Source organism: Gymnoscopelus microlampas (genome assembly GCF_963454915.1).
Source record: "Gymnoscopelus microlampas genome assembly, chromosome: 9".
Classification (NCBI taxonomy): Eukaryota; Metazoa; Chordata; class Actinopteri; order Myctophiformes; family Myctophidae; genus Gymnoscopelus; species Gymnoscopelus microlampas.
This window is the reverse complement of record NC_139946.1, coordinates 40,690,388-40,705,378: the sequence shown is the minus strand read 5'-3', so window position 1 is coordinate 40,705,378 and position 14,991 is coordinate 40,690,388. Positions and strand designations below refer to the sequence as shown.

The 14,991-nt window shown below is 39.9% G+C and overlaps 1 protein-coding gene across 4 annotated transcripts in view; it reads left to right on the top strand.

Moving 5' to 3' along the window:
- naaladl2 (N-acetylated alpha-linked acidic dipeptidase like 2) overlaps nucleotides 1-14,991 on the top strand; it is a 499,162-nt gene that overhangs the window by 130,932 nt on the left and 353,239 nt on the right. For all 4 annotated transcript variants that reach the window (XM_084067278.1, XM_084067279.1, XM_084067277.1 and 1 more), the window contains exon 3: nucleotides 7,407-7,589. In XM_084067278.1, coding sequence (XP_083923404.1) covers nucleotides 7,412-7,589 — 178 coding nt within the window. In that variant the 5' untranslated portion in view covers nucleotides 7,407-7,411. The remainder of the gene's footprint in view (nucleotides 1-7,406; nucleotides 7,590-14,991) is intronic.

Genomic DNA, 14,991 nt, shown 5'->3' with positions numbered 1-14,991 from the left:
ATTTTTTTTAAATGACATTTTTCACTGTGGGTCCCGACCCACAGGTTCAGAACCACCAATTTAGATAGACATAATACTGTTAACTTGACCACAATGCTGCTAAGAACGTTATATATAGATAGCATGTTTAGACAGATGCTGTAGCTTTGGCGTTTACCTGGTGTATCCTAATTACTTAGTAGCACTTAAATGTTTTTTCTTGGCACTCTATTTATTTGACTATTTACCGTTTGTTGGCCAGGGTTCATGCCATTTACTCTGATCTCGCTGGTGTAAGGCACTCTGGATAAGAGCGTCTGCTAAATGGCTACATTGTAAATTGGACATACTCCCAGTGAAACGATGGTGTAAGGGTAATGACGACATGTGGACCTGAAAGTAAGCTAAGCCGTGTGTGCCTGTGTCTGCGTGTGGGCCCGTCTATTTGTATTTGTGCCGGTTATTTTTCAGGAAGCCTAAAATAGGCTTTGTTGCCATGGCTCAGGCTTCATTGAAGCCAAGAGACATGACACCTCATCGGTGTTACTTTAACTCTAATTAACAGTGTTAACTCTGAGGACATGTTACTGTGTGTGTACTCCGCACATAGAGTATCATGCTACCTTTTCCAAAACAACTTTTCATGGTGTTTTACAAAATAAATTGTGTTTGTTAAGGTGCTTACAAGGTGTTATAAAAGTTGACCTGTTCTGGTTGCTGGTGATGGTGGCTCTGTTGAGGGAATTGCTCAGAAATCTATATTTTTATATTCACAGATAAACAATAAAAAATAAAAACTCACCTGTAGGGTGAAGCCTTCGCCACAGAACCGGTAATAGAGATTCCCTGCTCGTTCAAATTTGCCACAATCTTTCTTAGTTTCATCATTAAGCATGAACAAACTGCTTCACAGTGGTGCCGGTTACACCAACTAAGAGATTAATTTTGAATTCAATATATTTATATGATAAACAAAGAAAAGTCATGGTACAGTACTTCCAGTGTTTAATGCGGTGCATGAATACATGGCGGACCCAGAGAACATTTTCTCTTCTCAGTTCAAGTACACGTCTTTAGAAATAGACAGGCTATTAATAAATGACGAGTGTCCAATTATTTTTCTGTCTTTCTTCATATTTTATTTTTGTAAAAGGGACATCACAGAACCCAAAAATACCAAAAAGACCAAAAACAAGAAAGAAGTCATGATACAGTAGGCCATTTAAGGTGGAAAGGTATAGCCAGACCTATTTATCGACCATTATTTGGCTCAGGTATTTGATGACATCGGTATCAGCAATTATGCAGCCCGGTCTGGCATGGGCCGGGCTCTGGGGAAAACCACCACCTCTGAATGAGAAGGTTTCCGCTGGAGATGTGTGTGCTGCTTAATTCATTCAAACCGGGAACGCATCTGTGGCATTTTAGATTTATTTGGCTATTCAAAAATAGCAGATCCACAAGCTCATAGCGCGGCACCGAGTGCCGCGCTATGAGCTTGTGGATCTGCTATTTATTTTATTGTGAACATTTTTGCAAATCTTTGAATATATATTTTTTCAAGCAAACACTCAAATCTTTGCTTCTGGGGGTCCCTCGAACAACATATTTTGAGATGGGGGTCCGTGGCCAAATACATATAATTTTGGGTGGTCCTTGACATGAAAAAAGTTTGAGAACCACTGATATAGTACCATAATTTAAAAAAAAAATGTTTCCCAGAAAATTCCCAGAAGCAAGCTCATAGAAGCAAGCCTCACTATAAGCTTGTAGATCTGCTATTTTTGAATAGCCAAATAAATGTTAAAATGACACAGATGCGTCCCCGGTCTTAATGGGTTAAGCACAACGGCAGTGTGTGTGCGGCAGAGAGAGAGGGTCTGCGCGGCTATAGAGCCAGGTCAGCAGTTAAATGAACTTTTGTTGCATTTTACCGAGAGGATCCTTCATTTGCATTGAGCCAGAAGTAATGGAAGTGTGGCGGAGCATTGAAGATTGATGTCAGGGTTCTCCCAGGCCTCCTCTTCTAACCCCACTCTTCTCTCTCTCTCTCTCTCTCTCTCTCTCTCTCTCTCTCTCTCTCTCTCTCTCTCTCTCTCTCCCTCTCTCTCTTCCCCCCTCTGCCTTCACTTTCTTCCTCTGTTTTTTGAAGAACAACAGAAAGAAAAATCCTCACTCATAGGTTTGGCCCTTTGCTTATAGTGAAAAGAGCAGATCTACATCTAGCAATTATTTTCAGTGATTGATTGAATATTTTATTAGGCAGAAATGTAAAACAGCACAAAAACGCAGTTGAAAAAAGGTCTGTTCAAAAAAGTAATTGCGGCCTTGTTTCCATTGAGGTGCTTGGTATTCAATTCATTAACATAATAGTAGCACCAAACAGTTGAGGGGGGGCAAGCGAGTCGAAGGAAGGGGGGGCGGGGGTCGTCTTTTCTAAGGGAGAAGTGGTACTTTGGCCTCCTGAAAGGTGTATTTTCAGGGCTGTTTTAAAGGAACCCAGCTAACTGCATTTTTTTGAGGGATGGAGTTAGACTATTCCACACCTGGGTGGCAGTGCTGTAGAAGGATAATTTACCCATGTTTGTTTCATGGGTGGGTGGTACCAGATCGCTGTTTACGCCCCCTCTAGCATTGTGGCTGTGGGTGTCGCTAACTAACTTGTGAGCTTGTTATGTAGATTGGCTATTTTCAGAAAGCAACACCGTCGTATGGCATAAACCAATAGTTACAAATGTAACCAAGCTTCTGTGAATTATGGATGACCGCCAGAGACGGTATATGTAATGCCTTCTCTAGCAGTCAGAAACAATTCTCTTCCCTTCTCTCCTTACTTCCTTGATGTATCTTCTTCTGTCATTTCCACTGTTATGTCTTTGTTTCCCTTTTCATTCTCCTCTATCTGTTTCTCTGTACCTTCCTCCATTTCCTTGTCTCCATCTGTCTCTGCCTCTGTCTACCTGTCCGTCTCGGTTCAGACTCATGGGGACTCTGTTTTTAACCCATTAAGACCGGGAACGCGTCTGTGTCATTTTAAGATTTCTTTGGCTATTAAAACATAGCAGATATACAAGCTCATAGCCCGCACTATGAGCTTGTAAATACATTTTTAGAACAATTGTGGACAATTTGTGCAAATCTTTGAATTTTTATTTTTAGTTTGTTTTACTCAAATCTTTGCTTCTGGGGGTCCCTGCCCTGGAACAAACATTTTGAGATGGGATGTCCACGGCCAAATACATATAATTTTGGGGGTCCTTGAAATGGAAAAGTTGGAGCACCACTGATATACAGTAGCAACATACCGTTAGGATTTAGAAATCATTTTTTAGATACGTATTTGGCCGCTGAACCCCATCTCAAAATGTGTTGTTCCAGGGACCCCCCCAGATGCAAAGATTTGAGTTACAAATGTTGGCTTTAAAAAAATATATATATATTCAAAGATTTGCACACATTTTCAAGATTTTTCAAAAGAAATAGCAGATCTACAAGCCGCGCTATGAGCTTCTATATCTGCTATTTTTTTAATAGCCCAAATAAATCTCTGACACTAGATGCGTTCCCGGATTGAATGTGCTAAACTGAGTTGGATAGTCAGTTCTCCTTGAATTCAGCCGCTACAGAGCTGTCTGTGAAACAGTCGTTGGAATTCTAAACGGGTGAGAAATTCCGATCGCTTGAATAGAGAATAATAATAAGTGAGTGGGACGATGGATTTCTTACAGACATCTGTTGACCACCGGCTTCCATTTGATTTCCCACACATAACATTTTGCTGTTGGTGCCAAACTGTAAAAAAAAATTCTCCTTTCAAATCCACTCTTGAATAGATAAGCTTGTCAGTGGGCAAAATAACCTCAAGGTTTTTCACCACATGCACTTTTGAGCCTTTTATTTCATTTTAACTGTTGTTTTCTCCCCCTTAGCCATTATCGACAGGGCAGTTCATTTGGAGCTTTGATGATGCAACGTGTAAAAGGGACAGTTAAATTTGATGACAAACCAAGACACTGGCCAGGGGCTTTTATACATCTGATCACCTCTCAGAAATCTCTCTCTCTCTCTCACACACACACACACACACACACACACACACACACACACACACACACACACACACACACACACACACACACACACACACACACACACACACACACACACACGCACACACGCACAGTCACACGCTTAGTTCATTGCACATGATTTCAGCCAGGCAAGAAGTTTAATGATGCTCTTTAGGAGCTTGCAGTGAACCCAGGGGTGGTGTTATTGGGGCACACACGCACGTGCGCGCGGCGCGCGCGCGCACACACACACACACACACACACACACACACACACACACACACACACACACACACACACACACACACAACTCACACACACAGTTGTGTGTGTGTGTGTGTGTGTCCAGGCGTGTCTAAGCCCAGCTTGTGGTTTTCCCGGTCACATCAATGCCTTTTAATGCGTCAGGGGTCCCTGCAGTGCTTTTAGTGTGTCATTATCATATGCTGAGGGGGGTTTGGTCAGTCACTTAGCCTAAGGAGCTCTTTAACTCCATCCATCACATTTTATTCTATTCCTGGAACTTCCTCTATGACGGCCGTGACCCCCGAGGTGGAATGAACTAGCTCTAATTTGACCCCATGTGGTCGATGCAAGAACCAGGCTTTCAACACACGGTGCTTCATTTGTGCGTTCAGGTGGCTGTGAATGGACGGCAAAATGTCAAATAATCGTTACGCTGAAGGTGGATTGATTTGCGGAATCTCAAGAGTCTCCAGTGTTTAACCACTTGACCACCGATGGTACACTTCCTAGTATGACGGTATCATGCATAAATGGATTATCTACAAGCTCATGGCTCATGTTTTAGTTCACCATTTATTGTTGACATTTTTTCTCGATTCTTGCCATAAGTAAGTGATATTCTTCAGTTAAAATAAGTGTTAAATATCTCTGTATTTCTGATAGAACTCATTGATATAGAATGTTTGTTCAGTAAAAGGAGTCTCTCCACCTCTCTGGTAAGCAGAAAATGCATTTTCAGATCCAATCAGGAGAGAGAACTCGCACAGGATACAGATTAAATAAGTGAAATTGGAAGTGATGACACAAATAAATGAGCAGACGCAATTTTAGCTGGAACACTATATACAATTTAAGGTGACAAATGGGTACTTTCTCCTGATTGGCTCATGATTGGTCACCTACCTGAAAAAGTATTTTCTGTTAAAGAGCTGGAGAGACAGGAAGACCCTTGTTACTGAACAAACACTCTACAGCAATGAGTACTATCAGAATATAGAGCTTTCTGAGCTTTAACCTTTTAACAAAAAACGTTGTGTTCTAATCAAAAAAATATCACTTACCATACCATTTAAAGGAGTAGTTCACCCAAAAAATGACTGTTTTGTTTTTGTCACATTCCTAAGCCAATAATATGATGAGCGGTGGTCTCTCCGGTAGGAGACACAAATTCAGGTCATTTTTGTCTCCTACCACCTCCATGATGACTGCCTCCGCCGGTCATCAAATAATTGACTTTATGCGACAAAAACAAAAACAAATCAATGAATTCCAGGCTTCATGGGGTGTGTAATGGTACATACTGCATGTATGTTGCAGGTCATCTTCCATACTTTGATCACTGTTCCTGTTCCATGTTTTGTTGCCCTCATTTTGCCATCTCTTTTTTATATCTTATCTTTCTCTCCTGCCAATTGCTGCAGAGTAAAAAATCCTCAGTTAATTTAACTCTGAGAGCGTTCACACATAAGCTGTGATGCCATCCTGTAAAATTGTTCTATTTCAAACCCACTCTTAAATTCATGAGCTGTCGGCAGGGAAATAACCTCAAGGTTTCACCAGACTTTTGGGGCCCCTTTTTATTTCATTTTAAGTGTTAACTCCCCCTCCCCCACCCCCGTATAGCCTTTATCCACAGGGCAGTTCATTTGGGCTTTGATGATAAGCCGTGCAAATTGTTGTGTGTTCACCAGTGGTGGAAAAAGTACTCAAATGTTTTACCTAAGTAAAAGTATCAATACTGCAATGTAAAAAAAAATACTGCAATGTAGAAGTACTCTGTTACAAGTATGGAATTCAACATTTACTTGAGTTAAAGTTCTTAAGTATTGGTGTAAAAGTAGTAAAATGTTTGAAAATAGCAGATCTACAAGCTCACAACGCGTTGTTAGCTTGTAGATCTGCTATTTTCAAATGGCCTAGGTATAAAATAAGGCTAAAGTGGTTAATGTATGTTCTATCATGTAATAATGTATATCTGCTGTAAAGGTTGACCAAGCGGCCAAGGCTCCAAAAATTAACAAGTTCAGAATTTGCAGATTGTTGAGTTTTATTTCTCTCACACCTCCGGAAAACAGTCCAATATGCAGCAGGTAGATAGTGAAAAATAAATAAGACGTGGAAAAATAGACTTACAAAAAATATAGAATTACTTAAAGCACAACTAAAGACAACAAACCATACAGTGACTGCACAACAAGGCTATCCCTTAACTAAGGGCCCTAGCAGCTCTGTCTCACGGCTGTTAACGCTTTGCTTGCCAAGTTCAACTAACTGACTGTCACTTGCAGCCTCCCTTAAATAGGGAGTGGATCCTACCACAAGCACAGCAACAATTAACCTTAAACTGAGCTTATCTACAAGCTTACAACTATCTGATGAATAAATAACCTACCACATAAATAGATGTTGTACCTTAAACTAAACACCATTTTGGGTTTGCTTTTACTTCAAAAAGACATAGAAATACTTTGCTCATTAACATTGTCAAACACCCCTCCTCCTCTACAGTACTTGGCACGTTCCACCCCTTCTTAAACCCAATGGACTAGCCCTGCTCTGTTTCGGCAGTTACAAGTCAGATTCAGAGGGTGCCAGTACTGCAGAGGGAAGACCAGGTGACAAACAAACATTTCAGATCAGTTCTAATTAACAGTGTTTAAATAAACATACAGTTTGAACCCCTGAAGTCTGTGTTATTTCTACATTTGAATGAATACACTGTAAAAAAGGTAAAAATCACATCATGCTACAACCTGTCTCTTCCCACTTAGTGTGTCTATGTATAGGGCACGGGCTGCCCCGTGACATCTGCAAAGTATCTAGTAACTAAGGTTTTCAAATAATTGTAGTGGAGTAAAAGTACAATATTTGCCTCTGAGATGTAGTGGAGTAGAAGTAAAAGTATTGGGAATTGGAAATACTCAAGTAAAGTACAAATACGTCAAAATTGTACTTAAGTAAATGTACTTAGTTACTTACTGTAACACCACTGTCGGCGTGCACATTGTTGTGTGTTCACGCATGTCTAAGCCCAGCTTAGACTCCTCTCCTATACGGGTCCATTTGGTTACATTGTGTGTGTGTGTGTGTGTGCGCGCTGTTCCATCCAGGTCACATGATGGCGTACAGGAAGGTGTGTGATGCCCATGGCGGAGCGTCGGCGGTCAGTGAGGTTCTCCAGTGTTCTGGAGGAGGGCTGGATCTGGACTGGGACCTGGACAAGGACCAGCTACAGGACCCCCAACCAGGCAGAGACCACATGCAGCCGCAGAGCCAGGATCATCACCGGACCGGTAGGTGTGACGTCCAGGTTTGGACATAGTATTATGCTTAACCCTTTAACTGCCAGTGTAATAGTGTAATAGTGTAAACAAGCGATTTTACTGACCTTTGAAAAATCATGGAATATTTTCCGTGACCGCTGTCCTCATGGAGATCGCCTCATTACACGCACAGGGGTCTCGTAGTTTCCTAGTATAGATAAAATAGGAAAAAAGTTAGTATGACCTAGACTTGCACTGCTATAATGACTGGAGAACCAGTTTTTGGACTGTTCACAGGTTCCGGAAATTAAATAATTTCATGAGGAGATCAACAAAGGCCTCTCACCTGGCTCTCTGTACTTTCGTAAATGAATGAACGTGGGGTAACGCCTTTCGTCATCACGTCAGCCATCAGTTATGTCTTGAATGGCTCCGTTTCCTGGGCAACCGAGGTTGGGGAATCATTTATGCACAGAGTTTACAATCTCCAAATGAAAAGGAAAAACAGCGCCCTCTGCTGTTTTTTACTCTCTCACTTGGCTCTGGGAGAGGGTATATGATGGACCCGTGTGCAAGGAAACCGGGGTTTTGGTCTGCCTTCAGCCTTTCACTTCCGGTGGTGCGACTATGTTTTCATTCCCACTAACAATATTTCTACACGGAACACTAACACCACTTCTCCCAGAGAACATGGATGGTTTTGGTTATAAGCCCACTTGTTTCTATGATGAAAAAGCAAGTTAAAATGTGAATATCTTTCCGTGGTTTTGTCTGCTCCGAGGACGCTATTGTTAAATGAGTTTCGGTTTTGTTTTTAGTGGGAAGCAGAGCACAGACAGTAAATCCCGCCCACTACATTTGATTGGGTAAAGCGCGGCCTGCTTCCTGATCTGAAGGCACGCCCACTTGTAGGTCAGTGCGTACACGTGACATTATGATGAACCCCCCGACAGATTCAAACGCAGAGCAGAATCTGTTCTTGAGAGATTACAGAGTTTATAACAACAAATCTGTGTGGCAACGAGGTTAGCCTGCTATCTGATATTGTTGACATAGCCAAAGGGGCCCAACAGACATAAGAAAATGGTACAAAATCAGACCCATCAACAGCCATACATTATGCTGCAATTAACAATTACCTCAGAATATTGTCTATTATTAGAATGAATGTGGGGTTGGTTGGCTGTGGTACCATAGAGTCCCACCCCCACCTGATTGCTGTAGTGGTTAACTGCTTGAAAGCTAGCCTGAAAAAATCAGACCTGTTTGAACTTCAAAGAACTTCAGAACTTCAAAAGCAGGTCAAAAAGTGAAGCAGTGCCTCAAAGTAAGTGTCCCATTCACTGGAGGAGAGGAGCCTGATAACAACAATACATGTATCAAAATAAGATTACTGAACATTTAATGTAAAAAAATAAACAATACAACTGAAAAGTACATTGAACTGAAGATACATTTATATTTCATATAAATATAATGGGCAGTAAAGTAGCAAATTATTATCTGATCTTAATAAGCAGAAAACACTGAAACGTTAATGTTGTAATAACATTTTATCCGACTCAGAACAGACTTATACACAGATTGTAAGAAAAAAAAATCAAATCATTTGTGTCTGTAGTTTTCCAGAGAAACAAAATCTAAAATACCATTACAACTACCTAAAATTATTTATTTCCTCCCATTTTTGGACAGTCACTGGCATAATGCCCAAGTTCAGCACAATAAACTAACGTAAACATTGATTTCTTTGAGTAGCCAACTATCCACAACAAAGTATCATACTAGACTGCAGCGATAGAGAGAGACAGAGAACGGCCTGAGATCAGCTGTCATACAGATACACATGTTAATGCTAGTGGGTGAGAATAATTGTATTTGCATTTTTACAGGGGAGTATTACTGGCATTTTTATAGGGGAGCCTGGTTGTTGAGGGCCTTGTAGGTGGTGATCAGCAGTGGTGTGAAGTAAGTACATTTACCCAAGTACCAGTACTTAAGTGCACTTTTGAGGATTTTTTTTTTTACTTTGCTGGAGTGTTTCCAATTATCAATACTTTTACTTCTACTCCACTACATCTCAGAGGTAAATATCATACTTTTTACTCCACTACAATAATTTGAAAACTTGAGTTACTAGTTACTTTGAAGATTTTGAATATAATTACAAGACATGCATTAACCACTTCAACCCTATATATATATATATATATATATATATATATATATATATATATATATATATATATATATATATATATATATATATATATATATATTTATATATATATATATATATATAATATATATATATACACTTTGGCTTGTTTGAAAATAGCCGATCTACAAGCTCACAATGCGACCCATTCATTTTCAAAAGACGTATACACATTTTGCACAAGGAGTTTACTTTTAGTACTTTAAGTACCACTTTGATGACAATACTTTTGTACTTTTACTCAAGTATTTTTTGAACACCGAACTTTTCGTTCTAACAGAGTATTTTTACATTGTGATATTGATACTTTTACTTAAGTAAACATGTTTAGTACTTATTCCATCACTGGTGATCAGTATCTAATCTATTCTGTTTTTGACTCGGAGCCAATGAAGACTCTTTCACAGATCCAGTGCATACTTAAAGAGCATGATACATCGTTCCATCCTCTGTAAGGCCCATCCCCATTATGAAACACTGCACAGTTGTCTATGTCTTCGCCATTAGGCTCACCAGATCGCCACTTCCTGTAGAAGTAGGAACATTTACTTAATTACAATACATTCACAAGGATGACTGTATCTTTTTTGTCTTCTTTTTTTTTCCTCATTTAAGGGCAACAAGTACGTATCGTTAGTGACAATTTAGTAGGTTTGTATTTTATCATTATGTGAAATGTGGTTAAGATATCTGTAGAAATGGAAGAAGAATAGAATGAAGGTAAATTCTTACAGTGATGTTGTGTTCATTGTTGTTCCATCTACCCATTTCCAATATCCTTCTCTGTCTCGGTCAGTCAAACCCAGCCACACTTCCTGGTCTTTATCAACAACTAAGTTAACAAAGTCCTGGACAGAAAAGATGCTGGTTACTGAAGTACACACTGTACCCCCCCCCCCCCCCCCCCCACCCACCCACATACACATACACACACACGCACACACACACACACACACACACACACACACACACACACACACACACACACACACACACACACACACACACACACACACACACACACACACACACACACCCACATCACATCACATCACATCACATCACATCACATCACATCACATCACATGATCACATCACATCACATCACATCACATCACATGATCACATCACATCACATCACATGATCACATCACATCACATCACATCACATCACATCACATCACATGTGATCACATCACATCACATGTGATCACATCACATGTGATCACATCACATCACATCACATCACATCACATCACATCACATCACATCACATCACATCACATCACATCACATCACATCACATGTGATCACATCACATCACATCACATCACATCACATGATCACATCACATCACATCACATCACATCACATCACATCACATGATCACATCACATGATCACATCACATCACATCATGATCACATCATGATCACATCACATCACATCGCATCACATCACATCACATCACATCACATGATCACATCACATGATCACATCACATCACATGATCACATCACATCACATCACATCACATCACATCACATCACATCACATCACATGATCACATCACATCACATCACATGATCACATCACATCACATGATCACATCACATCACATCACATCACATCACATCACATCACATCACATGATCACATCACATGATCACATCACATGATCACATCACATCACATGATCACATCACATCACATCACATGATCACATCACATCACATCACATGATCACATCACATCACATCACATCACATCACATCACATCACATCACATGATCACATCACATCACATGATCACATCACATCACATCACATGATCACATCACATCACATCACATGATCACATCACATCACATCACATCACATCACATCACATGATCACATCACATCACATCACATGATCACATCACATCACATCACATCACATCACATGATCACATCACATCACATCACATGATCACATCACATCACTTCACATCAAATCACATCGCATGATCACATCACATCACATGATCACATCACATGATCACATCACATCACATCACATCACATCACATCACATCACATCACATCACATGTGATCACATCACATCACATCACATCACATCACATCACATCACATCACATCACATCACATGATCACATCACATGATCACATCACATCACATCATGATCACATCATGATCACATCACATCACATCGCATCACATCACATCACATCACATCACATGATCACATCACATGATCACATCACATCACATGATCACATCACATCACATCACATCACATCACATCACATCACATCACATGATCACATCACATCACATCACATCACATGATCACATCACATCACATGATCACATCACATCACATCACATCACATCACATCACATCACATGATCACATCACATGATCACATCACATGATCACATCACATCACATGATCACATCACATCACATCACATGATCACATCACATCACATCACATGATCACATCACATCACATCACATCACATCACATCACATCACATCACATCACATGATCACATCACATCACATGATCACATCACATCACATCACATGATCACATCACATCACATCACATGATCACATCACATCACATCACATCACATCACATCACATGATCACATCACATCACATCACATGATCACATCACATCACATCACATCACATCACATGATCACATCACATCACATCACATGATCACATCACATCACATCGCATGATCACATCACATCACATGATCACATCACATGATCACATCACATGATCACATCACATCACATGATCACATCACATCACATCACATGATCACATCACATCACATCACATGATCACATCACATCACATCACATGATCACATCACATCACATCACATGATCACATCACATCACATCACATGATCACATCACATCACATCACATGATCACATCACATCACATGATCACATCACATCACATCACATCACATCACATGATCACATCACATCACATCACATGATCACATCACCTCACATCACATCACATGATCACATCACATCACATCACATCACATCACATCACATCACATGATCACATCAAATCACATCACATGATCACATCACATCACATCACATCACATCACATCACATGTGATCACATCACATCACATCACATCACATCACATGTGATCACATCACATCACATCACATCACATCACATCACATCACATGTGATCACATCACATCACATCACATCACATCACATCACATCACATCACATCACATGATCACATCACATCACATCACATCACATCACATGATCACATCACATCACATGATCACATCACATGATCACATCACATCACATCATGATCACATCACATCACATCACATCACATCACATCACATCATCACATCACATGATCACATCACATGATCACATCACATGATCACATCACATCACATCACATCACATCACATGATCACATCACATCACATCACATCACATGATCACATCACATCACATGATCACATCACATCACATCACATCACATCACATCACATCACATGATCACATCACATGATCACATCACATGATCACATCACATCACATGATCACATCACATCACATCACATGATCACATCACATCACATCACATCACATCACATGATCACATCACATCACATCACATCACATGATCACATCACATCACATCACATGATCACATCACATGATCACATCACATCACATCACATGATCAGATAACATCACATCACATCACATCACATCACATGATCACATCACATCACATCACATGATCACATCACATCACATCAAATGATCACATCACATCACATGATCACATCACATCACATCACATCACATGATCACATCACATCACATGATCACATCACATCACATCACATCACATGATCACATCACATCACATGATCACATCACATCACATCACATCACATGATCACATCACATCACGTGATCACATCACATCACATCACATCACATCACATCACATCACATCATGATCATGTGATGTGATGTGATGTGATGTGATGTGATGTGATGTGATCATGTGATTTGATGTGATGTGATCATGTGATGTGATGTGATCATGTGACATCACATCACATCACATCACATGATCACATCACATCACATCACATCACATGATCACATGATCACATCACATCACATGATCACATCACATCACATCACATGATCACATCACATGATCACATCACATCACATCACATGATCACATCACATCACATCACATCACATCACATCACATCACATGATCACATCACATCACATCACATGATCACATCACATAACATCACATCACATGATCACATCACATGATCACATCACATCACATCACATCACATGATCACATCACATCACATGATCACATCACATCACATCACATCACATCACATCACATGATCACATCACATGATCACATCACATGATCACATCACATCACATGATCACATCACATGATCACATCACATCACATCACATGATCACATCACATCACATCACATGATCACATCACATCACATCACATCACATCACATGATCACATCACATCACATCACATGATCACATCACATCACATGATCACATCACATCACATCACATCACATCACATCACATGATCACATCACATCACATGATCACATCACATCACATGATCACATCACATGATCACATCACATCACATCACATGATCACATCACATCACATCACATCACATCACATGATCACATCACATCACATGATCACATCACATCACATGATCACATGATCACATCACATCACATGATCACATCACATCACATCACATCACATCACATCACATCACATGATCACATAACATCACATCACATCACATCACATCACATCACATCACATCACATCACATCACATCACATCACATCACATCACATCACATCACATCACATCACATTACATTACATTACATCACATCACATCACATGATCACATCACATCACATCACATCACATCACATGATCACATCACATCACATGATCACATCACTTGATCACATCACATCACATGATCACATCACATCACATCACATCACATGATCACATCACATCACATCACATCACATGATCACATCACATCACATGATCACATGATCACATCACATC